Consider the following 27,031-nt stretch of genomic DNA (forward strand, 5'->3'; position numbering starts at 1 on the left):
GTGGCTGTGAGCTTATTCCAGCAAAGAGAACCTAGCTCATCGATGACTACGAGACTCATTTCCAGATGCTGATTGCAAATAAGGACTTGTAAAATTAGAGAAAAAGTTCCAAGACTTGCACTATTTCTAACTAAGTATTGGCAATAGAGCTATCCAACTTGCAGCCTAACCATAGACGTTAACAGCCTACCATCACTCTATCAAGGCGTTGGAAGTGGTCCAGCCGTTGTTGTTTGTGGTCCAGCCTCTTCCGGTATGGGCCATTCCCACTTCTCTAGATACCTGAAGATATTCCCATTAGAGCAATAGAAAGAGAGTGTAAATACGACACTTACGATATGATGGCAAAATAAGCATATGTTTCAGCCGTCCAGGTCGCAACTGATGGGCCCATGTTTCCGAGCGTACCGGGCACATAAACGCCATCTTTCTCGAATTTACCTTTAGATATTAGATGTTCGGCTTCTCAAATCCAACGGGCTTTTACCTACCTGCATCTTTATTGCCGGTTTGATTTTTGTTGAGATTGGTGCAAGATTTGAGTCCAACTGTGGATAATTTAGAATCTGACCATAAACAACTTGATGACAAGCTCCTGTCGTGCGACACCTACAAACAACCTGGAGGGGCGGATCTCTTCCATCTGCAGTCCGAGGCTCGCGTACTGACTTATTTCGATCTCCTGTCCATAAGAAACATCCGTTGGTATCAACGGCTTGCTGGTCTGGGACTGCAGCAGATATCATCAGCGTGTGCAGGACTGGCTGACATGTTCAATACTGTAACCTACGCTTTTTCAATTCATTCCCTTCCATCCTCGAGCCATAGTAGTGCGCAAACTCGTGGAGCATGACACGGACGAGAGATTGCCTACCGAAATGGGCTCCATCAAGATCCGTGTCTGCTACCACCTCACCGCCATCGCGCACTGGCCACTTCTCAACGTCGAATTGGAGGGTCTCATCACAAATAGTGATCAAGTCGTGATGTATGAATGTGAAGCCGTATTTGCCTGTGCAAAAGCCGGGATTTCTGGTCCCAGGTGACGCTTCGACATAGCGGTTTCCGCGGATGAGAGCGCCACCGTGGTTCGCCGCCTCTTTGAAAACCTCTACAACTTTTTTAGACTTGTCATACTTATCTGGAGCATTTTGATCAAAGTATTCCCAATTCCTTGTATCGCCACACAATAGCAGAGGTTTACTATGCTCGCTTAGGTCCTTGAGTTTGCCAGAGTATCCCTTTTCTTGGACGGTCTGCCCTTTCACGAGGGCTTGATACATTCGGTCGTAGGTATCTAAGTCGCTATATCAGCACTGATTGTGGTCATCAATGGCGCTATATTCTCTTGTTCGACTCACAGAGCACCTGGCTGAAGTACTGCTCGCCTGGGTCATAACCGTTCTCGAGAAGCGCATCGCCAGATTGGAGGCCAAAAAGGCCAGCCAGGTTCCGTGCGATGCGGTCCCAATTTGGTCCACCCCAGCGAGTTGCAGGTCGCGGCTGCTGCACGTGAGCGAGGTCATTCGTGACTTTGGTGAGAAGCTCGACGATCTCTGAGTGGGCATCTTCGAGCTTCTCGAGCCTTGCACCATCGCAGCTATCATCAATCTCCCATGAGTCAGAGAGTTTAGGCTTAGCAGCAACTGTAAAAGTGACTAAGTAAAGGATGAGAGGCAATGAAGACTTCATCATAACAGGCCTGAAGGACAGGGTTCCCAGGAAAAACGTCCTCGTAGCTTAGACTAAGTTGCATTACTCATTTTCTTATCGGTTTTCTTTTCTCCGCTACAGAAGAAGAATACACAGAACACTTTTACAGTCGTAGAGTCTGTGAACCGATCATGAAACCGGGAAACCTTTTCCTGTTTCTTGGACCCCAACAACAACCAACAAACAGACCCCACTGATAGCTTGTCATGGGTCACGTTGGAGGCCTTGATCCAGGACAAGATCCATCTATATATCCGTGCCACATGTTGTACAACCCACGTCCCTGCTTGGCTTCGTAACTCATGACAATGCTGCCTGAAATAGTTGAATCATCAAAGTTGAGCTGGCACGTCATTGCGGGATATAGTGACTATTGTCTTGTTGATCTTAATTTCACCTGCAGCCGTTGTTGCATGCCAAGATGTCTTCTTGTGCTGTTCATTTTTGGGGGCCGCTCCCCGCATGATACTCTCCATAATTGGAAGCTACCGGTTTCCGCGGTTCTAAAATAGTAACATGGCAGGTAGCCATGGTAAATATTGCAATATCAAGCCTATACAATCACTTCGTTTTCCTTGCTATTCTCTCTTCATTCATCACATCTTCGCTCCTCTTTGACACTTCCTTATGACAATGAAGTCCTCAGCTTTACAACTCCTGGCCCTGGCATCTTTTGCGCCGTGTCTTATCTCTTCTCAGGATGCTCCTCTTCCACCTGAAGATCCTGCAAGCACATCGCTTGTGTTTGTGACCCACGGCCCGCCAAGGCCTGTTATACCTTTGCCTGGAGAATCATCAACTCCTTTGGCAGATCAGCCACCCGAGAGTCTCAGTGATGTCGGTGGCAGTGCTTCATCTGCTGCAACATCTGCCAGTCAAGATGAGGACCTATCAGCCATTGATGACAACGATCAGCCCGTCGTTTCTCAGACCCCGGCGCCTTCAGATATAGAAAGCACTGTAACTCAGGACGTTCCTGTGCCCTCCCAGGCTACCTCAGAAGTTGCCGATCCCAAGTCCACTTCTGATGATGATGGGCCGCCTGTGACAGCTGCTCCTGGAACGGAAACAGAAGGAGAGCAAGCGACTGTCACAGGAAGTGATGACCAGGTCATAACTTGGAGTGCGGTCCGAGACCCTGAACATACAGACAACACCAAAACAATAACTCAGACTGATGATGACGGAGCCATTGTCCCCATATTCCCTGGAGGTTGGAAGTGGATCCGAATTGACGGTCTCAAAGGTGGACCATTGCCGACCGGCAATCCCAAGCCAATAGACACTGGTAAAGATGACCCCAAGGATGATAACAAAGACGACGACGACGACGATGATGATGAGGATGATGAGGAGGAGGAAGAGTGCACTACCACTGCTCCACCAAAGTGCACTTTGACTCTCTCATACTACACAGGCGAAGACGGCGAGGGAACGAGGTAAGGAACCAATTACCTTCTCGAACATGCATTTGTATATAACTGACGATTACTTCTCGCAGCACCCGAATCGGTAGTTGTGCCCCGGTCACAGGATGCGTTTCCAGTGAACAAAGCACAACAACCACTACAATCGCCTCAGATATCCCTCGCATTACCGGTGTGTTAGAGAAAGATAACTTCGGAAGGGAGGATGTTGATCTGGGCCCCATGGATGAAGATACCGTGAGGTACTTTGCGGAAATGTTCAAGAAATGGGGCATATCAGGCAACAGCACAGACACTGAGCCACCTAAGCCCTCTTGCGATATGTATGCCCATGGCGCTGATGCTGACTGCATGGAGTTGTTTTCGGCCTCCTTCTGCGATACTGTGAAAGAGGGTAATAACCAGGCTGTTTCAACAAACCTCACGTACCAGGATGTTGCGGGAGATTCCAAGAGGGCTGTCGCAACTGGCGCAGAGAGAAGAAATCTTTGGCGCCGACAGTCTAAATGCTCATCACATGAATTCGACTTTGAGTGGACTGGCGGTGATGGCTCCTGCGATCTCTCTTGCTCCAAAGCATACTCACAGCTTCAAAGCCAGTGTCACAGGTCACTTTGGTTTGCCGGGTTGGCTACAAAAGGAAGCATAGATGTCGGCTGTGGGACTTACAGCTATCGCGTCTCCAAGAAGGCTGACGTAAAGCTCGAGATCCACAATCTGCAGTGCAATAACGAGGACGACTTTCGGGGTCATGCTGACATTTCAAGTGGCGCTGCTTATGATGCGATTTTCGACGCATGCACACACGCTGACCAAGAGAATTTATACATGACGCCTGACTCGAAGCCGTATGTGAAGGAATTCAAGGACGACGACAGTACCAAGCACCGTGTTACATGGTCTTGGGTCGACGGGTGCAGTATGAAGAACGAGAAGGTCAACGTCTTGGATCCGCTCGATGAAGGGATATTGTCGATGGGTGTTCATCGCTGCGTTATGGTCCTCTTAAATGCTCGGTATAAATGTGAGTATTAAACGAGATTGATGCAGTATCTTTCAGAGTTCTAATCTATTTCACAGGCGAAGACGAGAATGGTGGCGTGGGAGCTTCAGAAGATGTTGGCTGTGTTCGGTACAAGCTAGATTCTGGTATATGAGCTTTATAGGGGATAAAGTGAGACTGGTTGTATCTCCTATGAGGAATAACAAACGCAGGTACTCTATATTGCAGCACGTATTATAAATAACCGTTCTGTTTATATTAAGCTGGTGTAAGTCCTTACATAGCGAAGCCACGTTATCAGGCTAGTAGCTTATGAGAGGAAGTTACATACCATTTAAACATCATTATGCAAGCTTGGGGGGACTAGAAACATTCAATTTCCTACATGCATACTTGGCTATTGCAGTTACCAGAGTTTGATGTGATATTTTAAAGTATATGATATACTATTAATTATTATACTTCATAGACCTTTTTGTTATACAATATCTATTGAAGATCACTTGAAAATGAAGAACTTAAGATACCAACCACATGTCGCCACATTGATTGATTGCGATCAGCGCTACTGCTGCAGGTAAGGGCAACCAAAACCGCAAAACTTAACCACGCCCTGGTAGTGTTTGATAACTTTGACGGGCCTCGCTCTATGCCCAAGTTCCACAAGTACCTTCCATCCTCGTCCAACGCCTCTGTCATCATCATAACCCGTCGTCAGGATGTTGTGAATCTCATTTCGTGCGAAACGTCAATAGAAGTGGCAGCCATGAACGAAAGCGATGCACTGGAACTTCTACTACAAACATCCAAAACCACTCTACCCAAACAACAGGACCGCCAAAGCCTTACCGCTGCCCGTCAAATCTTCGAAGCTCTTTGGAAGAATCCGCTTGCTATCGTCCAGGCGGGCTCGTACATTAATCGCTCCCGACTGGACTTTGTCGCCTTTTCAGGTTTACGTGAGGATCGGGCGAGGCTTCTTCTCGCAAAATCATCGACAATAGAGTACTTCAACACCCAGGAAGGCTCCGGCATACCCATAGCCATCACACTTCTCACGGCCTGGGATCTCACTCTCAGCCACCTCGAGAACGAGGTGGGAGGTGCCCCCAAGGCTCATAAAGATGACCTGTTGAATCTCTTTGCCTACCTTCCATCTCGGAGCTTTTCAGAATCATACCTCGTATCATTTTGCTCCATAATGGAGCCGTGGGGCACGACTGATGCCATGGCGAAAGAGCCGGGTTCATTTGTTACATCATGTCTCCAAGCCTGGGACTCGCGTGCATTCTCTGACATCTTGGCAGAGTTCTACGATCTTGGGCTCATACAAGAGTATAAACTTGACAAGGACGGATTTTATGTCGGGGAAATACCAGTCATGGTTCAGGATTGCGTGCGTCTTCGGCTTCCTTGCGAGACCAGGAGCAAGTATGAACGGCTGTTTGCTGATATTATTCTTCACTCCGATAATTCACCGAGACACTCACCTACAGATGGGACTAACCTCGAAGACTGGCAAGGTACGGTCATGCATCTCATTAAGTCATGGGACATGCCTCTGTGGGAAGAGCAAATCGCCAAACTTGTGCTCAATATCTGGAATTCGGGCGATGAATATGGTTTTGATTTCGCCAAAGAATATCTCAGTCTCTCTGAGGTGATTGAGGATCTGGCCTCAGAGGTTTTATCATTCCGGTCGTTTTTGAAAGACGCGCATTCTTTAGATAACCTGAGGAACAAGATCATATGCGTGGCTAAGCTCTTCCCTAAAGGAGTTGATGAAGAGGCCACCGATAACTTCCTCCCGCATCTAGAAAGTGAAAGCGAGGGATGGAGTGACTTCACACAGGCTTTGCTCGCAGACGTGATCAAGTGGTTGTTGCCAGTAATCAAGTTCGTCGGCCCGCTTTCTCCGAGCTTTATTGACCCAATACGCTTCATGGGTAATATTCTCATTTCCCGATCGAGACGCCAGCATGCTATCCAAGGTTTCCAACTATTAAAGGGCGCTTTCATAGCCATCGGGTCTCAAGAGAAATTTTGCCCAGTTGAGATTGAGTGCCTGGATGCCCTTTGTCAGGCTAGTATCGCCTGCGGAGAGTATGAGACGGGCGAAGTATTAGCCAGGATTCTCATTGGCCGTTACATCAGTGAGGACGAGGGAGGAAGATTGCCATACGCAATGCTTCATCTCGGGATATCCTTGTACTTTATCGGGAATAAGGATAGGGAGGCGGTCAATGTCCTCGAGGAGGCATCGAATAGTTTTACCGTGATCCTGGGAGACACCCACCTTGACAAGCTCAGGTGCGATGCGCGCCTTGCTTGGGCCTTGCCCTGGATAAATAAGCCGAGACGAGCTCTCGGGGTCGCGACCAAGACCTTGCGAACAGTTCGAGAGTACTAACTAGGAGAGCATCGACACTTACCCCGCTCAATGGATCGAGTGGCAATGCCTGGACGTGCAGGCATTCTGCCAAAACCGCATAGGACAGTCAAGCCAGGCGATTCAAACTAAAAGAGAGGAGCTTGCCTGCAGAAGAGGGAGTGATAGAGATAAGGGAGACTATTATGAGGAGCTTTCGAGGTTTGCCAAGATGCTTTTGGATACTAAGTGTTGTGATAATGTGATTCTCTGCGTGGTGAAATGTCACATATATATCTGCCCTGTGCCTCCCAGCAGGTCAAGAGGGCACCAATCAAACCATTTGATTTCATTTTGTCGCCTGATACCTGTGATTAGAGCAAGGATCAAAGGTAACAGCCAACAACTGATCTGTGGTGTGAGACAACGACCCTGTAATCAGTGACCTTTAGTGGGGCCGTTTCACTTGGAGTCTGTGCCTATCACAGGCAGACAGCTGTAGAAGCCTGATCGCCCAGTACAACATTCCCGTCTCTATTCACAGCCCGCCCGACTCCAGGAATAAGCAGACTCCAGACTCCAAGCTTACCTACCTAGATCTTGGAGATATTCAGTCCAAAGGCTAGTTAACTCTCACCTAAGTTCACCTGGTTGAGGTCCTAAGTTTGCCTGAAGATGGCCAGAACTCGACTCGAAAAGTCCACGGCGGACTACCTTTCACAACTCGCCCCAGAGATCTTGCGCTCCATATTCGCATATTTCTGCCCCCATTGTTGCAACGAATACCAGTGCCCTTATGGAGCACCGCCGGATTCAAACAGAGTTGAACATAATACAGCTCTGTACAATCTATGTCTAGTCTCACGGTATTTCCGGGCCTCTGCTCAGGAGACACTACATCATTCCTTCGATCCCTACTACCCGACTTGGGATCCTCCGAATCCGTGGGAGCGACGCCTCGAGCCATTTCTTCTGACCATGGCCTCTCGCCCAGACCTGGCTCGCTCTGTCAAAACTCTCTTTTTGAAAAGCCGCCTGCTTGAATCACTCGACTTTGATGAAAGCCGAAAGGCTTTCGATACCTGTGCACGCGTTTTAGGAAGCAGTTCCCAGGTGCTCTATCGCAAAACTCGCAAAACTCACTTATCTGCCATAAAGCGGGCCTTTTTTCTAGGGACACGTACTTATACATTTTTGAGGCCTCAAGACTTTCTCCCCATAGTCGGAGACCAACTTCTGTCCGTTCTGGTGGCTATCCTTCCGAATCTGAGTCACATTAGTATCGAGGAAGGTCGCCGGTGGCGGTTCGATGTGTCGCCTGCTACTCTCGACAATATGGGCGTCAGATCTATTCCTCTCAAGATACTAGAGATCGAACATGCTCTACCCAACTTACTTGCTCGGGCGCCGGGGCTTGAGACGTTGGTGACTTCTGCGTTATCTGAGTTCCCGAATATGCCTTGCCTGAGGAACCTTCACATTCGATCCAAAGATGCCGTTGGTGCCCCTGCCATAGAGCACCTTCTATCAGCATGTACCGGAACTCTATCCACGTTCTCCTACACTTCATTCGACTCTGACATAGTGGGCGTGGTAAACCTCCTCGACATACCAAGGTTCCACGCCAGTCTTGAGACTCTGCACCTAAACATGCTAAAGACCGATAGCAAGGGGGATCATAAAATTCCCAGCTTAAAGCAATTCACCCAACTCAAGAGCCTCTTTCTCCACACATATTTTCTTTACGGCCCCAGATCCCCCACATGTTGCCGGACAGAATGCAAAGTCAAGTCTCTTTTTGACATTCTTCCATCTAGCATCACTTCTCTTGATCTCTCGGAACGGACGCCGACACCAGATGGCCGTATGTACGATGATCTGCTCATCTTGTCCAAGGATGCGGCTTTCGCCTTCCCGCAGCTCAAGGAAATTCGAAGCAATGCTGGTCCTGCCTGCGATGAATACCCTCAGACCTTGTTTAAGAGCGTTGGGGTCGACCTTATATATCAGGATCCGACGATCTGTTGCTGGATAGACACAGTTGTTAGGATTATAGGCGGAGGCGATTGTTATCATTATGATCTTGGACATGGCGGTGGCGCTATGCCTTTGCCTAGTGAGCTCTCAGATGATGATTTATAAGATGGACTATCTATAAGGCTACCCGGGTTTTCTAATAAGGCTCTAGTCAGTTTATCTTAGCATAATAAGCTATTAAGCCAGCAAAAGTAAGAAAAGTCTTAAATTAAACAGTTGCTACCGTTCGTCACAGCCTGATCTACCCCACGCGACAGCTGTCAACTAATGCCGCATCCCCCGTTATCATACCAGGATTATCGACTAATCCCTGTTGCACTCCCGTGAGGCCTTAATGACCTCTGCCAAACAGCCGCCTCCTTGGCCCCATGGGGAGCCTGGGGCTAGCCATAGATGACAATGTGTAGCCCTGGTTCCTCTGTCGATTGGGTGAGTAACTCTTCGGGCTCGGGGTCTGAGAGTCAGCAAACCCAATCGATAAGCCCGGAACCCTGTCGTCGCTCTCGGGCCTGCCGTCTTTCAGCCAGCCACAAATTTAGTGATTCAGGTTGAAATGTCGGCAGTTCAGATAACTTGTGATGAATATAAGTGCCCAACAGGCCTGATATGCACCGATCATGTTTGCCTACGTCTTCATTCCGTCGTTAGAAACCTGTATTGATGGAAGCCCAATCTACCGAAAAGACCCCTCTCCAAGAGGAGGTTCGAGAGGACACTCAAGTCCCATCCTCCGTGAGTACAATCCATATCTAACCCAATGTTCTCATTAACCCGAGCAAACTGGCCAACCAAAATACCGCAACTATAGGCTACGGAACCTCAAGGTACAACACCGCACCAGCGCCCATCGGTTCGAACGAGCGAGTTTAGTAAGAGAAAACTGTTCGTATCGATCTGGCTCCCGCTGTTCGGTCACCTGGCTCTCAGCATCGCCATCACGCTCCTCGTTGCCTTGGGTGTGAACGGATATCATGCTCTAGCATACTCTGGACAGAAGAGGACTCAAGCAAATGGGAGCTATGTATTTCGAGTCTCAGATATCACGACACTGCTTTCAGCTGGCACCAAGATCATGGATTACATCGGTGCGCTGTGGACGGGGCTTGTGGGCTGGCGATGTGGACTCGTCCTCCTGGAGTACCGAGGACTCAAGATCAGCCAGCTCTCTGAGGTTCTCGGTGGCTGGCCATGGTTCAAGCTTCCAAGGGGTAGAGAGTGGCTCGTTGCCCTCATCTTCGCATTCATCCTACCCCAGAACTTCATCGAGCCCCTCTTCTCAGGTAGCGTGGATTGGAACTTTGCTCTCGACTACGCGCCTGCGACAACTGTTAGGAGCGGTGACCCAACTGCATCATCTACCAAATGGTATTACTATAATATACAAGGTGTTGACAGAAAGACTGCCCTTCGTCGGGCGGGCGGCATGGCCAGCATTGCTTGGGGTGCCACCGACTCGGCATATTCCAAAGGGGGCTCAATCTCAGCACCTGGAGGACTCGCGTGTCGGCACCTAATGCCTACCACTGCGCCAGTCAACTCAACACTAGCCAACGCTACCCTCCCCTGTATCTACATCCACAATATCACCTGGTCTGATGATCAGCCCCCAGATGATGTTTGGGAATACGCTTGGTCAAAAGCCGACCAGCTTAGCACTTTCGGTGATAGCCTATTTGCCTACGTTCGGCCCGGTGTGGCAGTCGCCTTCAGCCAGGATCTTTGGGCATCGAACTCTACAGTCAAGACAGACAGAAAAAAGGGCACGTCAACCTTTCCGGAGGCTTCGAAATGGAGCGGCAATATGACCGTCCTTCTACTTCTTGGCCGGCAGACCTCTGTCAGCTGCAAGCCGATCTACGGGACTGCGTTTGGAAATTCCTCCTACCTGACAAAGAGCCTCCCCGGCGTCTTCCAAGCCAACGCCAATGCATATGACGAGAACTGCATGGTCTGGGGCACAGTCTACTTCACAGCCGGTGAGATCCAAGCCCCAGAGAGTGTGTACATTGCTCCCCGGGTCGTCGAATACCACATCGATACCCCAAAAGCGAATGAAACAATCTCAGCGTCACGAGAGGCCGAGATCGTCAAAGCTATCAAGCCGTCTATCTGGACGAAAGATTCCTTGTGGGTTATGCCTGATGCTATGGCCCAGATTGCGGTTATGAACACATCTATGCTACCCACCTGGGAGAACCTGAACAATTACACCGCGACGCTCATTCGCTACGCTTACATGTCAAATTGGGACATGTTTCACGCCTCATTCGAGGATACTGACACTGCTTCCTTGACTCTCCGCCCTGCTGAGCCTCGGCTCCAAGCGTCAGTGTCGTTCGGGAGACTGTTTTCATGGTTCGCCATTACGTTGTTACTACCCTTGACTGGTGTAATCTTTAAGTTTTTGCACCGCTCGTGTGACCGAGAAGTGATAGCGGATCCTGTGGCCATATTGTTTACAGATGCGTCTCGTGTGATTGAAGATCACCACGATCTAACCACAATGTCCTACATCACAAAGGAGCATAAGGATATTGGTCCAATTCGGCTAGAGGGGTCAGAGTCCCATGCAGGCGGGTTCCAGTTGACATTAAAGAGGAATAATATAGCGAGAGAGGCTTAACAGCATGCTATATGTTACTAATCGAGTATTTGCTGAGTTTGGAAGAAATAATCACGAATTGTACAGCCTTCGGCTTGCAGAAACCCTAGCCTCATGGTATAGAAAAATTATCTGATCGCGAAGTGTCAAGAGAGCCATGATCCTATCATATGAGGGTGTGAGCACAGTTCCTTCTATTCAGATTGAGCATCTGATCCTTGTCAGGACAACTAGACTGATCTGGACTAACTGACATTTGGCAAATACACATCTATGAGAAAATATATTCCCCTTATCTGGAAGGTGTAAAAGTTGAGGACTTAAACTGTAACCACTGATAGGGCTGTATGATTGTTGGTGCAGCCCACGCATGCCATGTCAACCCTACACGGTATATATTAACAATATTCAAGTGCTTCCTTTCGCGGAACAGATAACACTCTCTTTTCAAAAGCGGATTAAAGCTCTCAACTGACTGTCGTCTGTAAATAGTCGTGCAGAGAGGTAACTCGACCGGTGACCTCTTGGCCCCTTTTTTAATTCCGAATTCCCCTCCATGACTTGATCAACTGTGCTAATTATATACAGGCTGCAGGGACTAGAAATTTACTATTATAGTCCCATACTGTACAAAGGCAGTAACTGATTTTCTAAGAGGTTAAAAAGAGGTTATACCCGTCTTTTGAGATATCCTGATTTACTGCCAGGGGTCTTCAGATAGGTATCTCTTAACATACTGTACTTACTACTTGGCTATACATCCCTCCTATCAGAGGTACCGGTTCGTAGTGATCTACAATACGCGATATATTTCTAGCCCCTGCAGCCTGTAAGTCTCTTTTGAAAGCTCAGCAGCATAGGCCAGGACCCCATTCTATATGTTAGTATTCTCGTCAGCAGATGGTAGAGGGTCACAGCAATTGCTACACGGACTTCCTCGGCTTGTCTCTCGATAACCCAAGTCCCCCGACATTCCCAGAATGCAAGATGGACGACATCAGCAACGACCAGAAAGTATTCCTTGAGTTTCTAGTGGCTTCTTTGCTCCAGGGCTTTGCCGCAGGTGCAGGGGTCATTGCAGGCTGTTTGTGTAACAGTAAGCAGGAATACAGCCACACCACATTATCAGACCACTACATGGACCAGTCAAAAACAGTTTATGGAAGCCAAGAAGGCATATTATGCCTAATAGAAACGGACTGGTAAGGGGTTCCTTGGGCTCTTAATAAACGCCACACACCATGTTGACTCATTACAGTCCACGTCCAACACAGATGTGATGGGGGTCGAAAATGCAGTTGTAGGTGGTCTACCTCTGAACCAGGTCTTCTGCGAGATCAAGTGAGCTCGCCCAATCTGCTTTGGGCTCGAATCTCCCTTGGGCTCGTCATTTTCATCCTTGTAACAAAATATATGCTCTGCTGAAGCAGAGAACCGCACTGCAATACACTCTTTGTCGCTGAATATACTTATCCACACTCTCATTATATTTTTCAGACATCACGTCACTCCCTTGCGTTTCCGCCGTCACCGACCAAGTCCACATGTCCGACAATCCACGGCATCGGCGGCGGCACAGGATAGATCCTGAGCGCGAGGGAACTGATAAAGACTATGGAGCACACAAGCGAACATGGAGCGAAATATTCATTAAACTCGGATCTCTCCTGATCCAGATTGCCTCTCTCCAACGGCCGATCTTCGGCCCACAGCGTCGACAGCCTCCTCCCGACCGCAAATACCGTCATGACCACCATCGGCACCGCCATGGTAGGACGAGAACCCCACCTCGGGGACGTCACAAGAGCCCCCACAGGCTTCAAAGAGACCGAAGCTATAGAAGCCATCGCAGGAAAGCCCCTTCCGGTTCAGAAACGGATCTTAGGGGGGACCAGGAAGACAAAGACTCCCGGTCCACAGAAGTTGTAGCGGCAGATCACTGGGATGCCTTTCCCGAGCCAAAGAATGCAGTTGCTCCTCTAAGCTCTGTTACGCTGTGCCCCAGTGACGTCCTCCAAAGGGAGGGCGCCCTCGATGCCGGTACAACTCCTGAGACGTGGCCAGAGCAGCGAGAGAAAGGTTCGCATATTGCCCCTGTTGGCTCTTCTGCCTCTGCCGCCTCTCTTGTCCCTGTCGTCCCTGTCGTCCCTGTCAAGCCTGTCGACAAGCCTGTCGAGCCTGTCAAGTCTATCGACTCAGTTGACTCTACTGTTTCCTCCCCAACTCAGGGAATCGAGTGTCAGCCCAAAGCCTCATCAGGCCATGGCACCATTGAAGCTGAGAGTCTTAACTCTCCGCATTCGTCTTTCCCAGCCACACTGCCAGCTTTCCTCTATCCGGGGTCAATTGTCAGGAGAAATGTAAAGGGTGACCGCCATCCTTATACTATCCTCCACATCGAACAGGAGGAGAACAAAGGCCCAATTATCTGGGCATGTATCTGCAAGAGCCGTATTCGGCTCTGGAGGATTCGACAACAATATGGGAAAACAAAAACAGGAGAAAGGCACTTCATCTACTTCGGTGGCTTAGAACCCAACAAAGGTTTCAAAACCGATGGCATTGAAATGCCAACAGTCCCAGAAGTCGAGATCCAAGGCCCTCCCATGCCCAAATGCACGTACCTCGAGCTTAGGTCGTGTCAGGCTTTTGAACCTGGAGATTTTAAGGGATACTGGGATGGCGTGGCACGCTATCTAAAGCCTTCAAGTTTGGACAAGGTTATAAACGAACTGTCCCAAACAAATACCAAACATACATGGTTGCAAAAACAAAAAAGAGTCCTCCTGGGAGCGTCCCCGTCGCGCAACCGGAAATACTCATGAAAGAATCTTCGCGAAAGAATCTTCGACCTGTCAGAAACATCACTCCAGCCTAGGCGTACCTATATATCTCCAAGTATCACAAATTGTGACGGAGATGAAGACGCCCATGGCAAGTTTATGACAGCCCAGGAACTCCCCGACATCCACCGGGGGTTCAGACCGTTTACTCGGATATTATTTTATTCATTCGATTCGACATGAGTAGCTAATCTCAGAGGTTACGGTTTTGCCTAAACGAGCAATTCCGTCGTTATGAAATTCGCTAGTGTTGGTGTTCATGACCCGTCACGTCTGTCTGACGCCGAGACACCACCTTCTCCTTTCGAAAGAAAAGAATAATTAAAAAAACTCTCTCACTCTGGGAAAAAGAAAAGAAGGAAGTAAAAGACACCTAAAGCTATCCTCAAAAAAAGGAAATGAATAATCAATTAAAGAAATTGGGTTTTGCTTACAAGCCAGAAGAGATGGAATGGAAATTATTTTGATGTTAGAAGAATTATCACACACTCATTAGCACGCCATAAAATGGTTAGACTTACTTTCGTTAATGAAATGAATTTACATGTTTCCTTATTTTCCTTTGCAGACGTGCCCTGCTGGTTTGGATGGTTCTGTTCAGACCTTCATTTCGTTTCACACTATCGAAAGTAGTAAATATCCCATCTACTGAGTTATTCAGTATAAAATTCTTATTGTAACCGGAAACTTGGCAGCTTGACTTTTTAATCCTTCTGCGTCTGGCAAACGACGTGTGACGTATACATACAACCCCTAACTCTACAAAGGCGCAGACATCTCGAAGCTCATATCGTAGTTAAAAAAGAAATCGCCCGGTAAGTCAGGGAAGAAAGCATCAACCCCTGAAACTCCCGATATCCCCGCATCAACATTCTGATCCATCTCAACCCCCAACGGCGCGCCCATATCCCCTGGGATCTCTAGCTTGAGCGTCTGCGCCATCCTCTCAAGCCCACCGGTCATGAGATTCGCCAGATGCCACTTCCCAGCTGGCTGTGACCGAAACTGCTGCACCAATCCCATGATTAGTTCGTACACTTTATCTCGTTCGATGAGATCGTGGTATTTTGTCGCGACTTTGGTTAGAAACATGGAGGCGAATGCTGTCATGGAGTGGACGTATGATGGCATCCCCACGATGCCGAGGGCTACGTCGGGGTCGTTGACGAATTTGTCGATGATTGTTGTTGCGGCTGTTATGCCGTTTAGAGCACAGTCGAGGAAGTAGTGTGGGATATGCTCGTCTTTGGAGAGGCCTCGAAAGACGTGGGAGTATAGGTACAATTGGGCGAAGTTGTAGTGGAGGATGATGCCTTTCCTTGGAAAGCCACCGATGCCAGGCCAGCGTTCTGATCCACGTTAGCTCCGATGTTCCGATACAACGACTGAGCTGAGTGAGTTACCTTGTACTTGATCCGTCCAGAACGCAAACCACTGATCAAGCTGTATCCTAAAATGCGAAATATGGTTCAAATGCAGCCTCGGTATCGGCTTCCCCTTATTCGCAGTAAACAACTCCCGAATACTCCTCAAAATACTCACAACAGTCACCTGACTCAATAACCGTCTATCCTCCTCATGCGAAACAGCACAATGCAAGAAATCCGTAGCGCCCTGCGTCGAAGGATCCTCCTGCACTATCGACGGTCTGCCATACTGCGTGGCGAGCTGCTGGTCGCAAACACAGAGTATGTACCAAATCCTCGCGCACTGCGCATCTTCAGTGCTAGCTTTTTCAATAGCTCTGTCGTAGCTGTTGTGAAGATCGAATTCAGCTGCTCTTCGTATCGCGTGGCCTGATAGCATCCATGATAAGTCGCTGAGCCAGTAGCACCCGATACATAGGGCACGTAGATAATCGCGGCTTAGCCGTCTTTCAAATATTGACGTCTCGAAGAGTCTGCGGAATTCGGAGCTTATCACGGGGTAGATGTAATCTGCTGTCGAGTCGTGGAGAGCCGCTACTGTGAGGACTGCTACGAGAAGAAATTGGCTCTTCTGTCTGCATTCTTGCATCGTTTCGTAGGGACAGCCTATGAGGTAAATATATGGATCCAGGCGTTTTCTGTAAAAGTTGAAAAGTCGTTCTGCGTCGGCTAATGATATGAGACGTTTTGTTATCACATCTTCCATGCCTGGATTCTGCTGCGAATTCATGTCATCCGGCGACCGAAGAGCGCGTAGTTTTGTGAGGGTATATAGAGAGTGAATAGGCGCGTATGGAACATCATCGTCTTCTGGCATGAGCTTTGGTGAGTTGTCGCGTGAGGGGACGTGATGGCCCTTGTTTGATAGGCTTGGTGATTCATCTTTTGGTCCTTCTGCTGATCCGGAGAATGAGCGGAGTGGTGGTAAGTCCAGGTCCAGTCTGCCGGCGACTTGTTTGAGGAAATTGTGCATCTGCTCGAGATCTGAAACAACATCTTGAGTGAATCTGAAGACTATTAGTAAGATGCATTGTCATAGATGGGGAGTTACTGTACCGTGACTTCTCATCGAGAATTGTCTGTAGATTCTTCCCCAATACACAACCAAGTCCCTTCTCCGCACATCGTCGACAAGGCGGTCCATTCTCATCAATCAAACACTTGATCTACTCATCATCAGCAACAATCCATCACACCACTTGCACGCCATACCTTCTGTCTTCGACACGCCGTACAAGCCTTGACCTTCCTCGAGATCTGCGGCGGGAACTGATTCTCACCATTCTCAGCCTCAGACCAGCTTCGTTTCGACATTTTGGCAGGCTGCGTCGTCAGTTCCGACTCCATCTAAGCTGAAGAGTAATGTTTGGCGTCTGGTTGGCGCGTTCCGAATCTGGGGAAGTTCGGAACTAGGCTAGGTTCTGCGGGGTTTATATAATCCGGGGTGGGCGGCACTTCCGAGGTCCGAGACCAGGCATGATATGGTTTCTGAGAAGGGAGCTTTGGTGATATCGGGGAGCTCGGGGGGACTACCCGCCGTTTTTATGCATACGGAGCGGGTCGGTAGGTCGGTGATGCGGCGTGGTACAGGCGGAACAGATCCACTTTTGCCGGTTACACTGGATTTGCGATTTGCTTCACTCGAGATACGCTGGGCTGAGGCATTTGTAGGCGGAAGACTTATTTCCATCTAACTACTTATTTCCGAGCATCTAGTTGTTGCCTTGGAGATATCTAGGTTTGTCTGGGTCAAATCCGACAAGACAATTGACCGTCTCGTTACCCTCACCACTATCATTGATCTGATCACCCTTGGGTCCACGCCACTTCCCTGTCAACTTGATATACCCATCCAAAGCATTGTTCAGGGTATGTCCAACTTCAAGAGCCTCAGCTGCGCGAGTATGAGAGTAATACGTCAACAAGCTCTGAGCTGCTTTTCGTTCTCCCTGTTTGATCATAGTCGACGCTGTTTTTTCCACCCAACCTTCGACCTGGACGCGAGATGCGCTCTCGAAACTCTCAAACATCTCCGTAACGATGGGATGGTATTTGTTGGGGTCTGAGCACATGTAGTACAGCACACGCTTGAAGATGCGGCCAGCAAATTCGGAAGCTTCTTGCAGTTGATAGTCTGGGTTGAGGAAGCTGCTCGAAGCGCCGGTCGTCAAATATCGATGCTCACCGAACTCAGGAGGGACGGACTGAACACCCAGCCACCATGGGACGAAGGGTGCAGCGACAGAAGTGGTGGGGGCGTTCCAAATCCGCAGCATATCTCGATCGATTCCATCATGAAGACTGACGACTTGACCATAGCCGGCTTCGTCGTCTGCAATGCGAGGATCACGTACTCTCTCCATCATCTTGGCTTCAGTCACAGGAACCATCGCAAGAGTAGCGTTCTCCAGAGCAGCCTGCGACATGAATTTGTAGCCTCCGTCGCGAGCCTTGTATCGAGGATCCTGAGGACCATACACATCAAAGATGTTGAAGGGTTTGCCTGAAGTCTTGTTCCACCAGCCCTGCACAACGGCAAAGGACACAATGTTGTCAGAGCCAGCATAGTCGGGGTTGTTCTTGAAGTCGGTAGGAAAATCCTCGATGTATCCAGGGTAGAGAACCTTGACATCATTCGGACCAAGACGCTGAGCAGCCCAGAGCTTCTTGCCGCCAGCCATCTCCCAAACAACCCAGCCCTCATCCTTATCAGCAATGAGGTGAGAGTTGCCACCATATGTCGCTTCACCGTACTTCGCCATCAGATCTCCAATGATTTCAACACCCTCAGAAGCGCTACTAGCTCTTTCCATGACAATGCGAGCAAAGTCGCTGTACTGCACACCACGTTGAGGATTCGGCGTCATCTCTAGCAGCTCATCCCGATTATCAGCCCAGACATCACGAATCGTCACACCCTTCTCATTCAAGCCACCATTCGTCAACGGCGCAGGAAAACCCTCAAAGTCAGAGTACTCCATACTCATGTACCGAAACGTATGGTTCACTTGGGGAATCTGAATGAGCTCTCCAGGGTACACAGCATCTTTGGTGACGCCAACAGTAATTGTCGAATTAGGAGGATGGTCACGCGCTGGGAAGATCTGAAGCCAATGACTAGAAACTTCTTCTCCAGTTCCTCCGACGATAACACTCCCATCTTGAGTGAGATTCTTGCCAACGTAGAATGCATAGCTCGCTGATGCCGGACAAGCCAGCCAGAGCGTAGCCGCCAGTGTAGCGTAGTTGAGCATGATTCTTGCCGCGAGAAAAGGCACAAGGAAGAAAAAGAGCGCATGAGTAGTATCGTGGTTTACAAGTGTATCTATAAGCTTCATGGTCTGCACGTGATCGTCGCTCAATTACTCAGTAGGGAAGCATGAAGCCGACATTAGCTTGAACGCTCTCTGTAAACCGGCTTGGCGTGATGGAGCAATGCTAGGTTCATGCTGGGAAACTGAATGGTAGGGTTGAGGTAAAAAGATGGGATTGTAGAGTATGCTTGAGCTAAATGGTGGAAATGGAGAGGTTGGCGGCCGTTGTTATCTCGGGGAATAACCTGGGGCAGATTCGGAGGAATAAGCTTAACAGCATCGGTAAACTTTCATTGAGTGCGATGTTCGCCGATGCCTACGTTATCATTCGGCGTACAGATGAGAATGCGATCTCCAGGGCTCTAATAAAGACTGAAGGCAATGGTCACTTGGGTATAAGATAAAGATGATTGAATAAGTATTTATTCGTAAACCACAAAACTCCAAATGGCTATCCAATAATAAATATGCCTCAATTAAATGCGCCGCCCATCATGAATCATTTCATTCCCTTTATCCAGCAAAGTAAAAAAAGTGTTTATGCGAAAACAGACTCAAGAACCAGCTCGAAATATCTCGATCGAGGTTGAGATGGAGTTCGTGGTGTAGGTTGCGCCCGAATTGTCTCCCTGTTGTATTGACGGCTCAGCGAGCGGCCTGCAACTGTAGCGCCTCCAACGGTCAAGACGATGGGGAGGACCCTTGATGTTTTGGTTAGTATAAATAGGCGATTGGTTGAGGTGGAGATACTGACTTGGGAGCGATGTGGGCGGAAGTGGCAGCGGGAAGCATTTTGATGGTTGTTTTGCTGAATGTAGTGGTTTTTGCTGAAGCGTTGATTGTAGAGTGTCTTGTTTGTCGTGTTCTCAATTGTGAGTGCTGATGATGAGATACTGAACTGGAAATGAATGACCATTATATAATTATCGACAAATTGCTACTTCTCCTGGTTTTCCGTCCTTGGCTTTGCAGCATCACACGTTATGACTGCCGGTGGTTCGATGATCACCATTTGGTGTGCCGTGACAATGACAAGAGCCGGGCCACCCATGTCGGGCATTATCGGGGCACCCCCAGACTCGAAACTCTGGAGAAATACTCCGTAGCTTTCGGCGCCATTACAATGCCGTTGTGATACAATTCTGAAAACACCATAATTGTTTCTAGAGTGCTATATCGACTCATTTACAAGTTTCATAGTTGAAATATGAAGTGTTGATCGTATAAAAGCTAAACTGCCAAGAGCTCGAAAAACCGTGTGATTCTCAGCCACGGCGCCCACCGATAGGCTCTGTCTTGTGACAGCACCTGTCTACGTCAGTTGCCTCACCCCCAAACTCTAGAACCAGCTGATGGAAGCCCGACACTTCACTCTCACTCTCATTTACATCTCCGGATCCGGGATATTCTCGCCTCGAGTTTCCCCAGACCGGTGGTGCATTTCCAGACGGTACCCTAAACTTACGAGGCTCTATGTGATGCTACACTAAATCTTACAACTTCCCCGCGTTGGACATCTGTAATCGCATGACTTTTGTTGTACTGTTTGAGGAGGTGTTGTATCATTGGTCGGTTTGCTTGCCGTGGGACTATCCGACCTGCTGAATCTGGCCAGTCTGGACCTTTAAAAGTCCTAAGTGCCGTTTTGAGATGCATTGACGACTTCACATGTCTATGGCGAAACAGTTATTCTATTCATCTCCGTGTTTTACTGCCCTTCTATCTCTGGAAGTTGTTTTCCGATGTTGAGATATCGTATGTTTTCAACATCTCAACCACTATCGATGCTACCTTCAACACCTCGAAGAGCCTTGGCCCGAGCATAACCGCCTTGGAATAGCCAGAGAGGTGACATTTGAAGCATATTGGATGCTACTTCATGTCCTATACATCAAGGCATCTTGTGAGTAACCGAGGATGCTTTGCTTTCGGATGTTAAGAGTTCCGGACAGAGTCGTCTTCTCAGGCACTGCAACCTGCTTCAAAGGCACAAGACTGAAGCGGTCAGCCAAGAGCTTTTCGTTTTCCGAAATTGAGGAGAGGTTGAGCACAGAATTACTGTGAATAAATCAGAGGCGATAGTGAAAAAACTCGATTACAAGGCGGCATCATTACTGCTCTTGTCGGAAGCAACGCTATAGCAAAGCTTATCTCTGAACACAAGATATATAAATTAGAACATTAACCTCTTAGAAGCTGCTATCCAGAAGACTATAGAAGGCCACGACAATAAGATATGTTTGAATGAAAGGCTTTTCTCAACTTATTACCGCAATTGGGCACGGAACGACAACGACCTGTGTCATAAGAACATAATGCCACTTCATCAACATACCCGGTAACTCATGAACGTCGAAGAGTAAAAGAATATAAATCAGTGGTTCTATCTATCCATTGCACGAATAAAAAGAAAGGTTCAGTCAGTAGCGAGGAATTGCAAAAATGACAAGACTGGGATTCGAACCCAGGCCCCTTTCGAGACTGCGAATCGTTACTAGTTCGAATCGAACCTGAACACAGCGCCTTAGACCGCTCGGCCATCTTGCCTTGAAGCTAACTCGCAGAGAGAGTCGTATAACAAGGCTACGCGAGATAGGGTGCAACTGGATCCTCGTAAGATAGGCCGGCGTATTGAAGAATTCGAATAATGAAGGGCATTTTCTAGCATTGGGACCAGGGAAATTTGTCTTTAGCTTTGCCTTTTGTGTACACCATTGCATTCTATGACCAGACCGGCGGTACGTAAGTCAGCGCCTGTAGTCGGATACAATTGTGCAACATCGAAGAAACCATGATGATTCAGTCCCCCGCCAAGGTACCCTACAGTCCCGGCTATAGATGGCTGACAGAACGGCAAACGACTCTCAGTTCAATTCTTATTGTCACTAACATCGGATGTGGTCCAATGGATACCATGGTATTTTATCTCTGCGTCAGCTATAAATAAATGTTCGCGATCTCATCCGGTTTCAGGAATTCTTCATCGGCCACCCGGAGCAGTCGGGAATAAGTAGCACATAGTTAGACTAGAAAGGCCAAACAACAATTGTCAACAAAAACGGAATTGGCAGCTGAAGAGCGACCGCAATTCCATGGTAACCCCGCGGGATTGTGATGTGATGTCACTCGCCGTCGCGTTATATCCTGAAGCCGATGCCAATGTCGGTGCCGATGACCCCACCTCAAATCCGGGCCGCCGATGGAGGGTCTCACGGGAGCCAAGCAAAGACGCAGCCTAAAGATACCAGCTGCAAAAGCCCGGGATGGCCGACTCCAAATAAGAAAATCCTACTTATCTAAGAAGGGATAATAAAACTCAGCTGCATGATTGCCCTTATCGACGCAATTCTCGTAAAGCAAGCTAGAAAACGCCCAAAAGGGTCAAAGCGGACCGATGACGGCAAAACCGGCTGCAAGATCAAGCGTGGCTCCTCGGTAGCTACGGAACATGAGCAACGACGTCATCATTCCAGCGAAAAACATAAAACACAACAAACGCGCATTCAGATCAACACAGCTTTGGAGCAGGCAGATTCAGCAATTGAGCGACATTCATCATGGCTACGAAACAGTCGGAAGTGCCAAACTTCACCATCAGCGACTATGTCAAGTTCTTTGGCGCAGGCGCCCTCGCTGCGACGTCTACTCACGGTGTAAGTCGCATGCTTCACATGCTCACAATCGCAAACTAACTAGATAACAGGCCGTCACGCCAATTGATGTCGTCAAGACACGGATCCAGGTCGACGATGCCTTGAAGGGATACAACATGCTCTCAGCCGGTCGCAGCATCGTCGCCAAGGAGGGCGCTTCGGCGCTACTGACTGGCTTCGGTCCAACTGCTGTGGGCTACCTCGTACAGGGCGGTGCCAAGTTCGCTGGTTACGAGTTCTTCAAGAAGAAATACATTACTATGCTTGGAGGTCCTGAGAAGGCTGTTGATCACCGAACGGGCGTTTATCTCACTGCCAGTGCATCCGCCGAGTTCTTTGCTGATATTCTTCTCTGTCCGCTTGAGGCCACCCGAATTCGACTCGTTTCGCAGAAAGGATATGCCAATGGTTTACTATCGGGTTTTACGAGAATGGCGCGTGAGGAGGGCTTCAGGGGCTTCTATTCTGGCTTTGTTCCCCTGCTGTTCAAGCAGATTCCTTTTGCTGTCGGTCAATTCTCCGTTCATGAGGCTGTCAACGAAGTCATCTACCGCGCAATGGGCCCCGAGCGAAAGGAGAAGCTCACGCAGCTTGAGTCAACTGGAGTAGAGCTTACATCTGGTATCACTGCTGGTGCTGCTGCCGCAATTCTCTCTCACCCTGCCGATACCCTCTTGTCAGCCATCAACAAGGGCGCTGGTGATAAGAGCCAGGGCGCGACAAGTCGCATGTTCCAACTTGCAAAGGAATTCGGACCCAAGCGATTACTCCTCACAGGACTAGGACCTCGTCTCGTCATGACATGTGGTCTCGTCGGCGCTCAATTCGTGGTGTACGCTCAATGCAAGGCTCTCACAGGAGCACCGCCCAGCATTGAGATTCACAAAGAAGAGTCCCTATGAGCGCTCATATAACGATTTAAAAAACGGGATGGTCGGTTTTAGAAATGGCGTTGGGGCGATAGACTATGGAATGAGATCTCTTAGAGCGAGTTCCGGTGTTAGACTTAATTTTAAAGAAATGTTTATTTTACTGCTTGGCAACCACATTCTTCAGGTGACATGTTTCAGGGACCGTGCCTCTATTGAGCCGCTTATTGAGGTGCGGTTTTGGTTGGAGGATGCGACGCACGGGTCCAGATCTGGTCTAATCTTGAGTCTGAGTGTTTGAGATCTGTCAAGAGTGGCGGAGTTGTGGCGTTTAGGATGAGAAGATGATGATGCCGGGCTGTGAGAATAGGCAGAAGAATAAAGGCAGGCCATGATGATGAAGTAACAGAAAGACTGGTATTTGAAGAGAATTCAATATTTTTAGCATTCTCTGGGTGCAGATCTCGTCTTAAACCAAATGCAAAAACTAAAAACGTGATACTTTATGTTGTATTGCAAACTGGCCCATGTCCACTTGTGGCGCAGCTAGGGGCATATCCGGCAGGTGGCCGTGTGTCCTTTAGCGGACTGATCCCCCCGGGCTGATCCCCCTTCTAGGCCACGCACCACCAGCGGCTCCAGTGCAGGTCCCCTATTTTTGTCAGGAACTTTGGGCGGTAGCGTTCGAGGCCACGCATCACCACGAGAGCATCCCAAACCCCAACCCCATCTTCTTTGTTCCCTCCTTAAACCTTTTTTTCCAAAACATCCCAGCTTCTCCGAAAACCTTGATTGATTACGTTGCATTTTCGAGGTACGATAATAAAGAAACCGTTCTTCCCGACCAGCATAAGCTGTGCGACGTGCGCCAACAATCTTACGCTGGTGGTACGGAAACGTAGCAGCATTGATTTGCATTCTTGATCCCCTTAGCCACCACGAATATAGACCCTCCGCGTGGCAACTCCCGTCGCTGTCGCCGCCATTCAATCTTCGCTCTTTCAACCTCGAAGCTAATATCTCCGTTTGCTCCAGTTCACGTTCCGTTCGATAGCGGTTCTCTGGATGTGTTAAACAGCTTCTCGACCTCCCACCTCCCCTTGCGCCGCAAGGTTTCTTTTTTCCTTTCGCATCATGAAGATTGCTTCGCTGTTAAGCCTCGCCGGCTTCACGGCTTTGGCTCATGGATCCAGACCGGCACGAGATTACGCATTAAACGATTATTATGTCCTCCATCTCGATACGACGACGACGCCCGACCAGGTCGCTAGTAGACTCGGATTTGACCACGAGGGCCAGCTCGGTGCGCTCGATGACCACCATGTTTTCCGCGCCCGCAAGGCCGAACACGATATTGTGAAGAGAGAAATAACAGAGAGAAAGAGAAGGAAGCGAGATCTGGGAGGCTCTGATCCAGTTGATGGTATTCTTTTGTCCAAGAAGCAACAAGCACGACAACACCTGTTCAAGCGAGAGATTCCTCCACCGCCAAAAGGCTATGTCCCCCAACTCGGACGCCGCGAATCACCTGTGGAAGCTCGAGACCTAATGAGCAAATACCAGGCGTCGATTATGAAGGAGTTGGACATTCAGGACCCCATCTTCAAGGAGCAGTGGCATCTATTGAATCCCACCCAAGTCGGCCACGATGTCAATGTCACTGGCCTCTGGCTGGATGGCATTACCGGAAAGAACGTTACTGTGGCCGTGATCGACGATGGCCTTGATATGCATAGCGACGATCTCAAGCCCAACTACTTCGCCGCTGGCTCATGGGACTTCAACGACAACGATCCCGAACCTGCCCCTGTTTTGGACGAGGATCGCCACGGTACCCGCTGCGCTGGTGAAGTCGCAGCTGCTCGCAACGATGTCTGTGGTATTGGTGTCGCGTATGACTCCAAGGTCGCCGGTCTCCGAATTCTTAGCAAGCTCATCAGTGACGCGGACGAAGCGGAAGCTATGATGTATAAATACGACGACAACCATATCTATTCTTGCTCATGGGGTCCGTCTGATGATGGTCAGACCATGGAGGCGCCTGACGTGGTTATTCGAAGAGCTATGCTCAAAGCGATTCAGAAGGGACGTCGTGGTCTCGGTTCCATCTACGTTTTTGCCAGTGGTAATGGTGCCGGTCAAGGTGACAACTGCAACTTCGATGGATACACCAACTCGATCTACAGTATCACCATTGGAGCTGTTGATCGCACTGGACAGCATCCTTACTACGCCGAAGAGTGCTCTGCTCAGTTGGTTGTTACATACAGCAGTGGAAGCGGAGATGCTATTGTAGGTTCAATATTGCCTTTGTCTAGGATGTTGACTAACTGATTCAGCACACAACTGATGTCGGAAAGAACAGTTGTTACAAGGCTCACGGTGGTACTTCTGCTGCCGCGCCTCTTGCTGCTGGTATCTTTGCTCTGGCGCTTCAAGTTCGCCCTGAGCTCACATGGAGAGACTTGCAATACATCGCCATGGACACTGCCATCCCCATTGAAGGAGATGAGTCCAACCAGCAGAACACCACGATTGGCAAGAAGTTCAGCCACGTTTTCGGATATGGAAAGATTGACTCGTGGGCTTTGGTCGAGCGAGCCAAGGATTGGTCACTGGTCAAGCCACAGTCATGGTATTTCTCTCCTTGGATTCATGTCAAGAAGTCGATCCCCGAGGGTCGAGATGGTTTGAGTGTAACGCTTGAAGTTACCGAGGACATGCTCAAGGACTCCAACCTCGCTCGTGTTGAGCATATCACTGTTACTATGAACGTTGAGCATACTCGACGTGGTGACCTGAGCGTTGACTTGATCAGCCCTGACAATGTGGTCAGCCATCTTGCAGTCGCCCGACGAGGCGATGCCAAGGAGGAGGGATATATCGACTGGACTTTTATGAGTGTTGCTCATTGGTATGTACTCCTGTTAAACTTGATCTGCTCATTCTAACTTTACATAGGGGTGAAAGTGGTGTCGGCAAGTGGACCATCGTTGTCCGCGACACTGAGAAGAACTCATTCAAGGGCAGCTTCACCGACTGGCGCCTGAAGCTATGGGGTGAAGCTATTGAGGCCGACAAGGCAACTCTGCTACCCATGCCTAACGCAGACGACGACAAGGACCACGATAAGATCGTGTCTACCACGACAATTGCTGCTTCTACAACTTCAGCTCCTCCTGCTACCAAGCCTACTCTCATTGAACATCCCACTGACCACCCTGAACGACCCAACAAGCCCGCTCGTCCTACCAGCACCGACGAGGAAGAGCCCTCAAGCACGCAAGAGTCTGCCGAGGAAACGACTACGGCTTCATCATCCTGGGTCTCTTGGCTTCCAACCTTCGGCGCCTCCAAGAAAGCACAGATCTGGATCTACGGCGCAGTCGGTCTCATCGCAGCCTTCTGCATCGGTCTAGGAATCTACTTCTGGATCGCCCGTCGCCGCCGCCTCCGCAACACCTCCCACAACAACTACGAATTCGAACTCATCGACGAAGAAGAGGCTGAGGGTCTTCGAGCCGGCGAAAAGGCCGCCGGAGGCAAGGCCCGCAGGACTCGTGGCGGAGAATTGTACGATGCTTTTGCTGAAGGCAGCGATGATGAGCAGTTTGAAGACTACAGAGATGATCGCGAGCAATCTCGTGATAGATTGGCTGGCGATGATACGCAGCATTACGCTGTGGGAGAAGATAGTGATAGCGATGAGGAGAGTGAGGAGGAGAGCAGTGATGATGAGAAGGGTGAGACGAGACCTTTGGGCGGGCGTTGATGC

General features: G+C 49.1%; 10 protein-coding genes across 10 annotated transcripts; 6 read left to right on the forward strand and 4 right to left on the reverse strand.

Annotated features, from left to right (window-relative positions):
- Window positions 1-200: 200 nt before the first annotated feature.
- Window positions 201-1,692, reverse strand: FTJAE_12076 (uncharacterized protein; the record flags this gene model as incomplete). The annotated part of the gene is made up of 6 exons (XM_037345086.1): window positions 201-282; window positions 336-441; window positions 492-548; window positions 614-730; window positions 791-1,297; window positions 1,362-1,692. The coding sequence occupies 6 exons, from the start codon at window positions 1,690-1,692 to the stop codon at window positions 201-203; spliced, it is 1,200 nt and encodes a 399-aa protein (XP_037200852.1).
- Window positions 1,693-2,346: 654 nt separating this feature from the next.
- FTJAE_12077 (uncharacterized protein) lies at window positions 2,347-6,553 on the forward strand (the record flags this gene model as incomplete). The annotated part of the gene is made up of 4 exons (XM_037345087.1): window positions 2,347-3,152; window positions 3,215-4,164; window positions 4,221-4,289; window positions 4,764-6,553. The coding sequence occupies 4 exons, from the start codon at window positions 2,347-2,349 to the stop codon at window positions 6,551-6,553; spliced, it is 3,615 nt and encodes a 1,204-aa protein (XP_037200853.1).
- Window positions 6,554-7,186: 633 nt separating this feature from the next.
- Window positions 7,187-8,653, forward strand: FTJAE_12078 (uncharacterized protein; the record flags this gene model as incomplete). Its single annotated transcript, XM_037345088.1, has 1 exon — window positions 7,187-8,653. The coding sequence occupies one exon, from the start codon at window positions 7,187-7,189 to the stop codon at window positions 8,651-8,653; it is 1,467 nt and encodes a 488-aa protein (XP_037200854.1).
- A 555-nt stretch (window positions 8,654-9,208) lies between these two features.
- FTJAE_12079 (uncharacterized protein) lies at window positions 9,209-11,171 on the forward strand (the record flags this gene model as incomplete). The annotated part of the gene is made up of 2 exons (XM_037345089.1): window positions 9,209-9,280; window positions 9,357-11,171. The coding sequence occupies 2 exons, from the start codon at window positions 9,209-9,211 to the stop codon at window positions 11,169-11,171; spliced, it is 1,887 nt and encodes a 628-aa protein (XP_037200855.1).
- Window positions 11,172-12,694: 1,523 nt separating this feature from the next.
- On the forward strand, window positions 12,695-13,975 carry FTJAE_12080 (uncharacterized protein; the record flags this gene model as incomplete). Its single annotated transcript, XM_037345091.1, has 1 exon — window positions 12,695-13,975. The coding sequence occupies one exon, from the start codon at window positions 12,695-12,697 to the stop codon at window positions 13,973-13,975; it is 1,281 nt and encodes a 426-aa protein (XP_037200856.1).
- Window positions 13,976-14,752: 777 nt separating this feature from the next.
- FTJAE_12081 (transcriptional activator of proteases prtT) lies at window positions 14,753-16,734 on the reverse strand (the record flags this gene model as incomplete). Its single annotated transcript, XM_037345092.1, has 5 exons — window positions 14,753-15,342; window positions 15,397-15,436; window positions 15,536-16,427; window positions 16,477-16,586; window positions 16,633-16,734. 5 exons carry the CDS (start codon window positions 16,732-16,734, stop codon window positions 14,753-14,755), a joined length of 1,734 nt encoding a protein of 577 aa, XP_037200857.1.
- Window positions 16,735-17,132: 398 nt separating this feature from the next.
- FTJAE_12082 (uncharacterized protein) lies at window positions 17,133-18,674 on the reverse strand (the record flags this gene model as incomplete). The annotated part of the gene is made up of 1 exon (XM_037345093.1): window positions 17,133-18,674. One exon carries the CDS (start codon window positions 18,672-18,674, stop codon window positions 17,133-17,135), a length of 1,542 nt encoding a protein of 513 aa, XP_037200858.1.
- Window positions 18,675-19,272: 598 nt separating this feature from the next.
- Window positions 19,273-19,526, reverse strand: FTJAE_12083 (uncharacterized protein; the record flags this gene model as incomplete). The annotated part of the gene is made up of 2 exons (XM_037345094.1): window positions 19,273-19,435; window positions 19,489-19,526. 2 exons carry the CDS (start codon window positions 19,524-19,526, stop codon window positions 19,273-19,275), a joined length of 201 nt encoding a protein of 66 aa, XP_037200859.1.
- Window positions 19,527-22,291: 2,765 nt separating this feature from the next.
- On the forward strand, window positions 22,292-23,289 carry FTJAE_12084 (phosphate transport MIR1; the record flags this gene model as incomplete). The annotated part of the gene is made up of 2 exons (XM_037345095.1): window positions 22,292-22,387; window positions 22,438-23,289. The coding sequence occupies 2 exons, from the start codon at window positions 22,292-22,294 to the stop codon at window positions 23,287-23,289; spliced, it is 948 nt and encodes a 315-aa protein (XP_037200860.1).
- Window positions 23,290-24,390: 1,101 nt separating this feature from the next.
- Window positions 24,391-27,028, forward strand: FTJAE_12085 (protease kex1; the record flags this gene model as incomplete). The annotated part of the gene is made up of 3 exons (XM_037345096.1): window positions 24,391-25,548; window positions 25,596-26,170; window positions 26,218-27,028. 3 exons carry the CDS (start codon window positions 24,391-24,393, stop codon window positions 27,026-27,028), a joined length of 2,544 nt encoding a protein of 847 aa, XP_037200861.1.
- Between the last annotated feature and the right edge of the window lie 3 nt (window positions 27,029-27,031).

Source organism: Fusarium tjaetaba (genome assembly GCF_013396195.1).
Source record: "Fusarium tjaetaba strain NRRL 66243 chromosome Unknown NRRL66243_c0000316, whole genome shotgun sequence".
Taxonomy (NCBI): Eukaryota; Fungi; Ascomycota; class Sordariomycetes; order Hypocreales; family Nectriaceae; genus Fusarium; species Fusarium tjaetaba.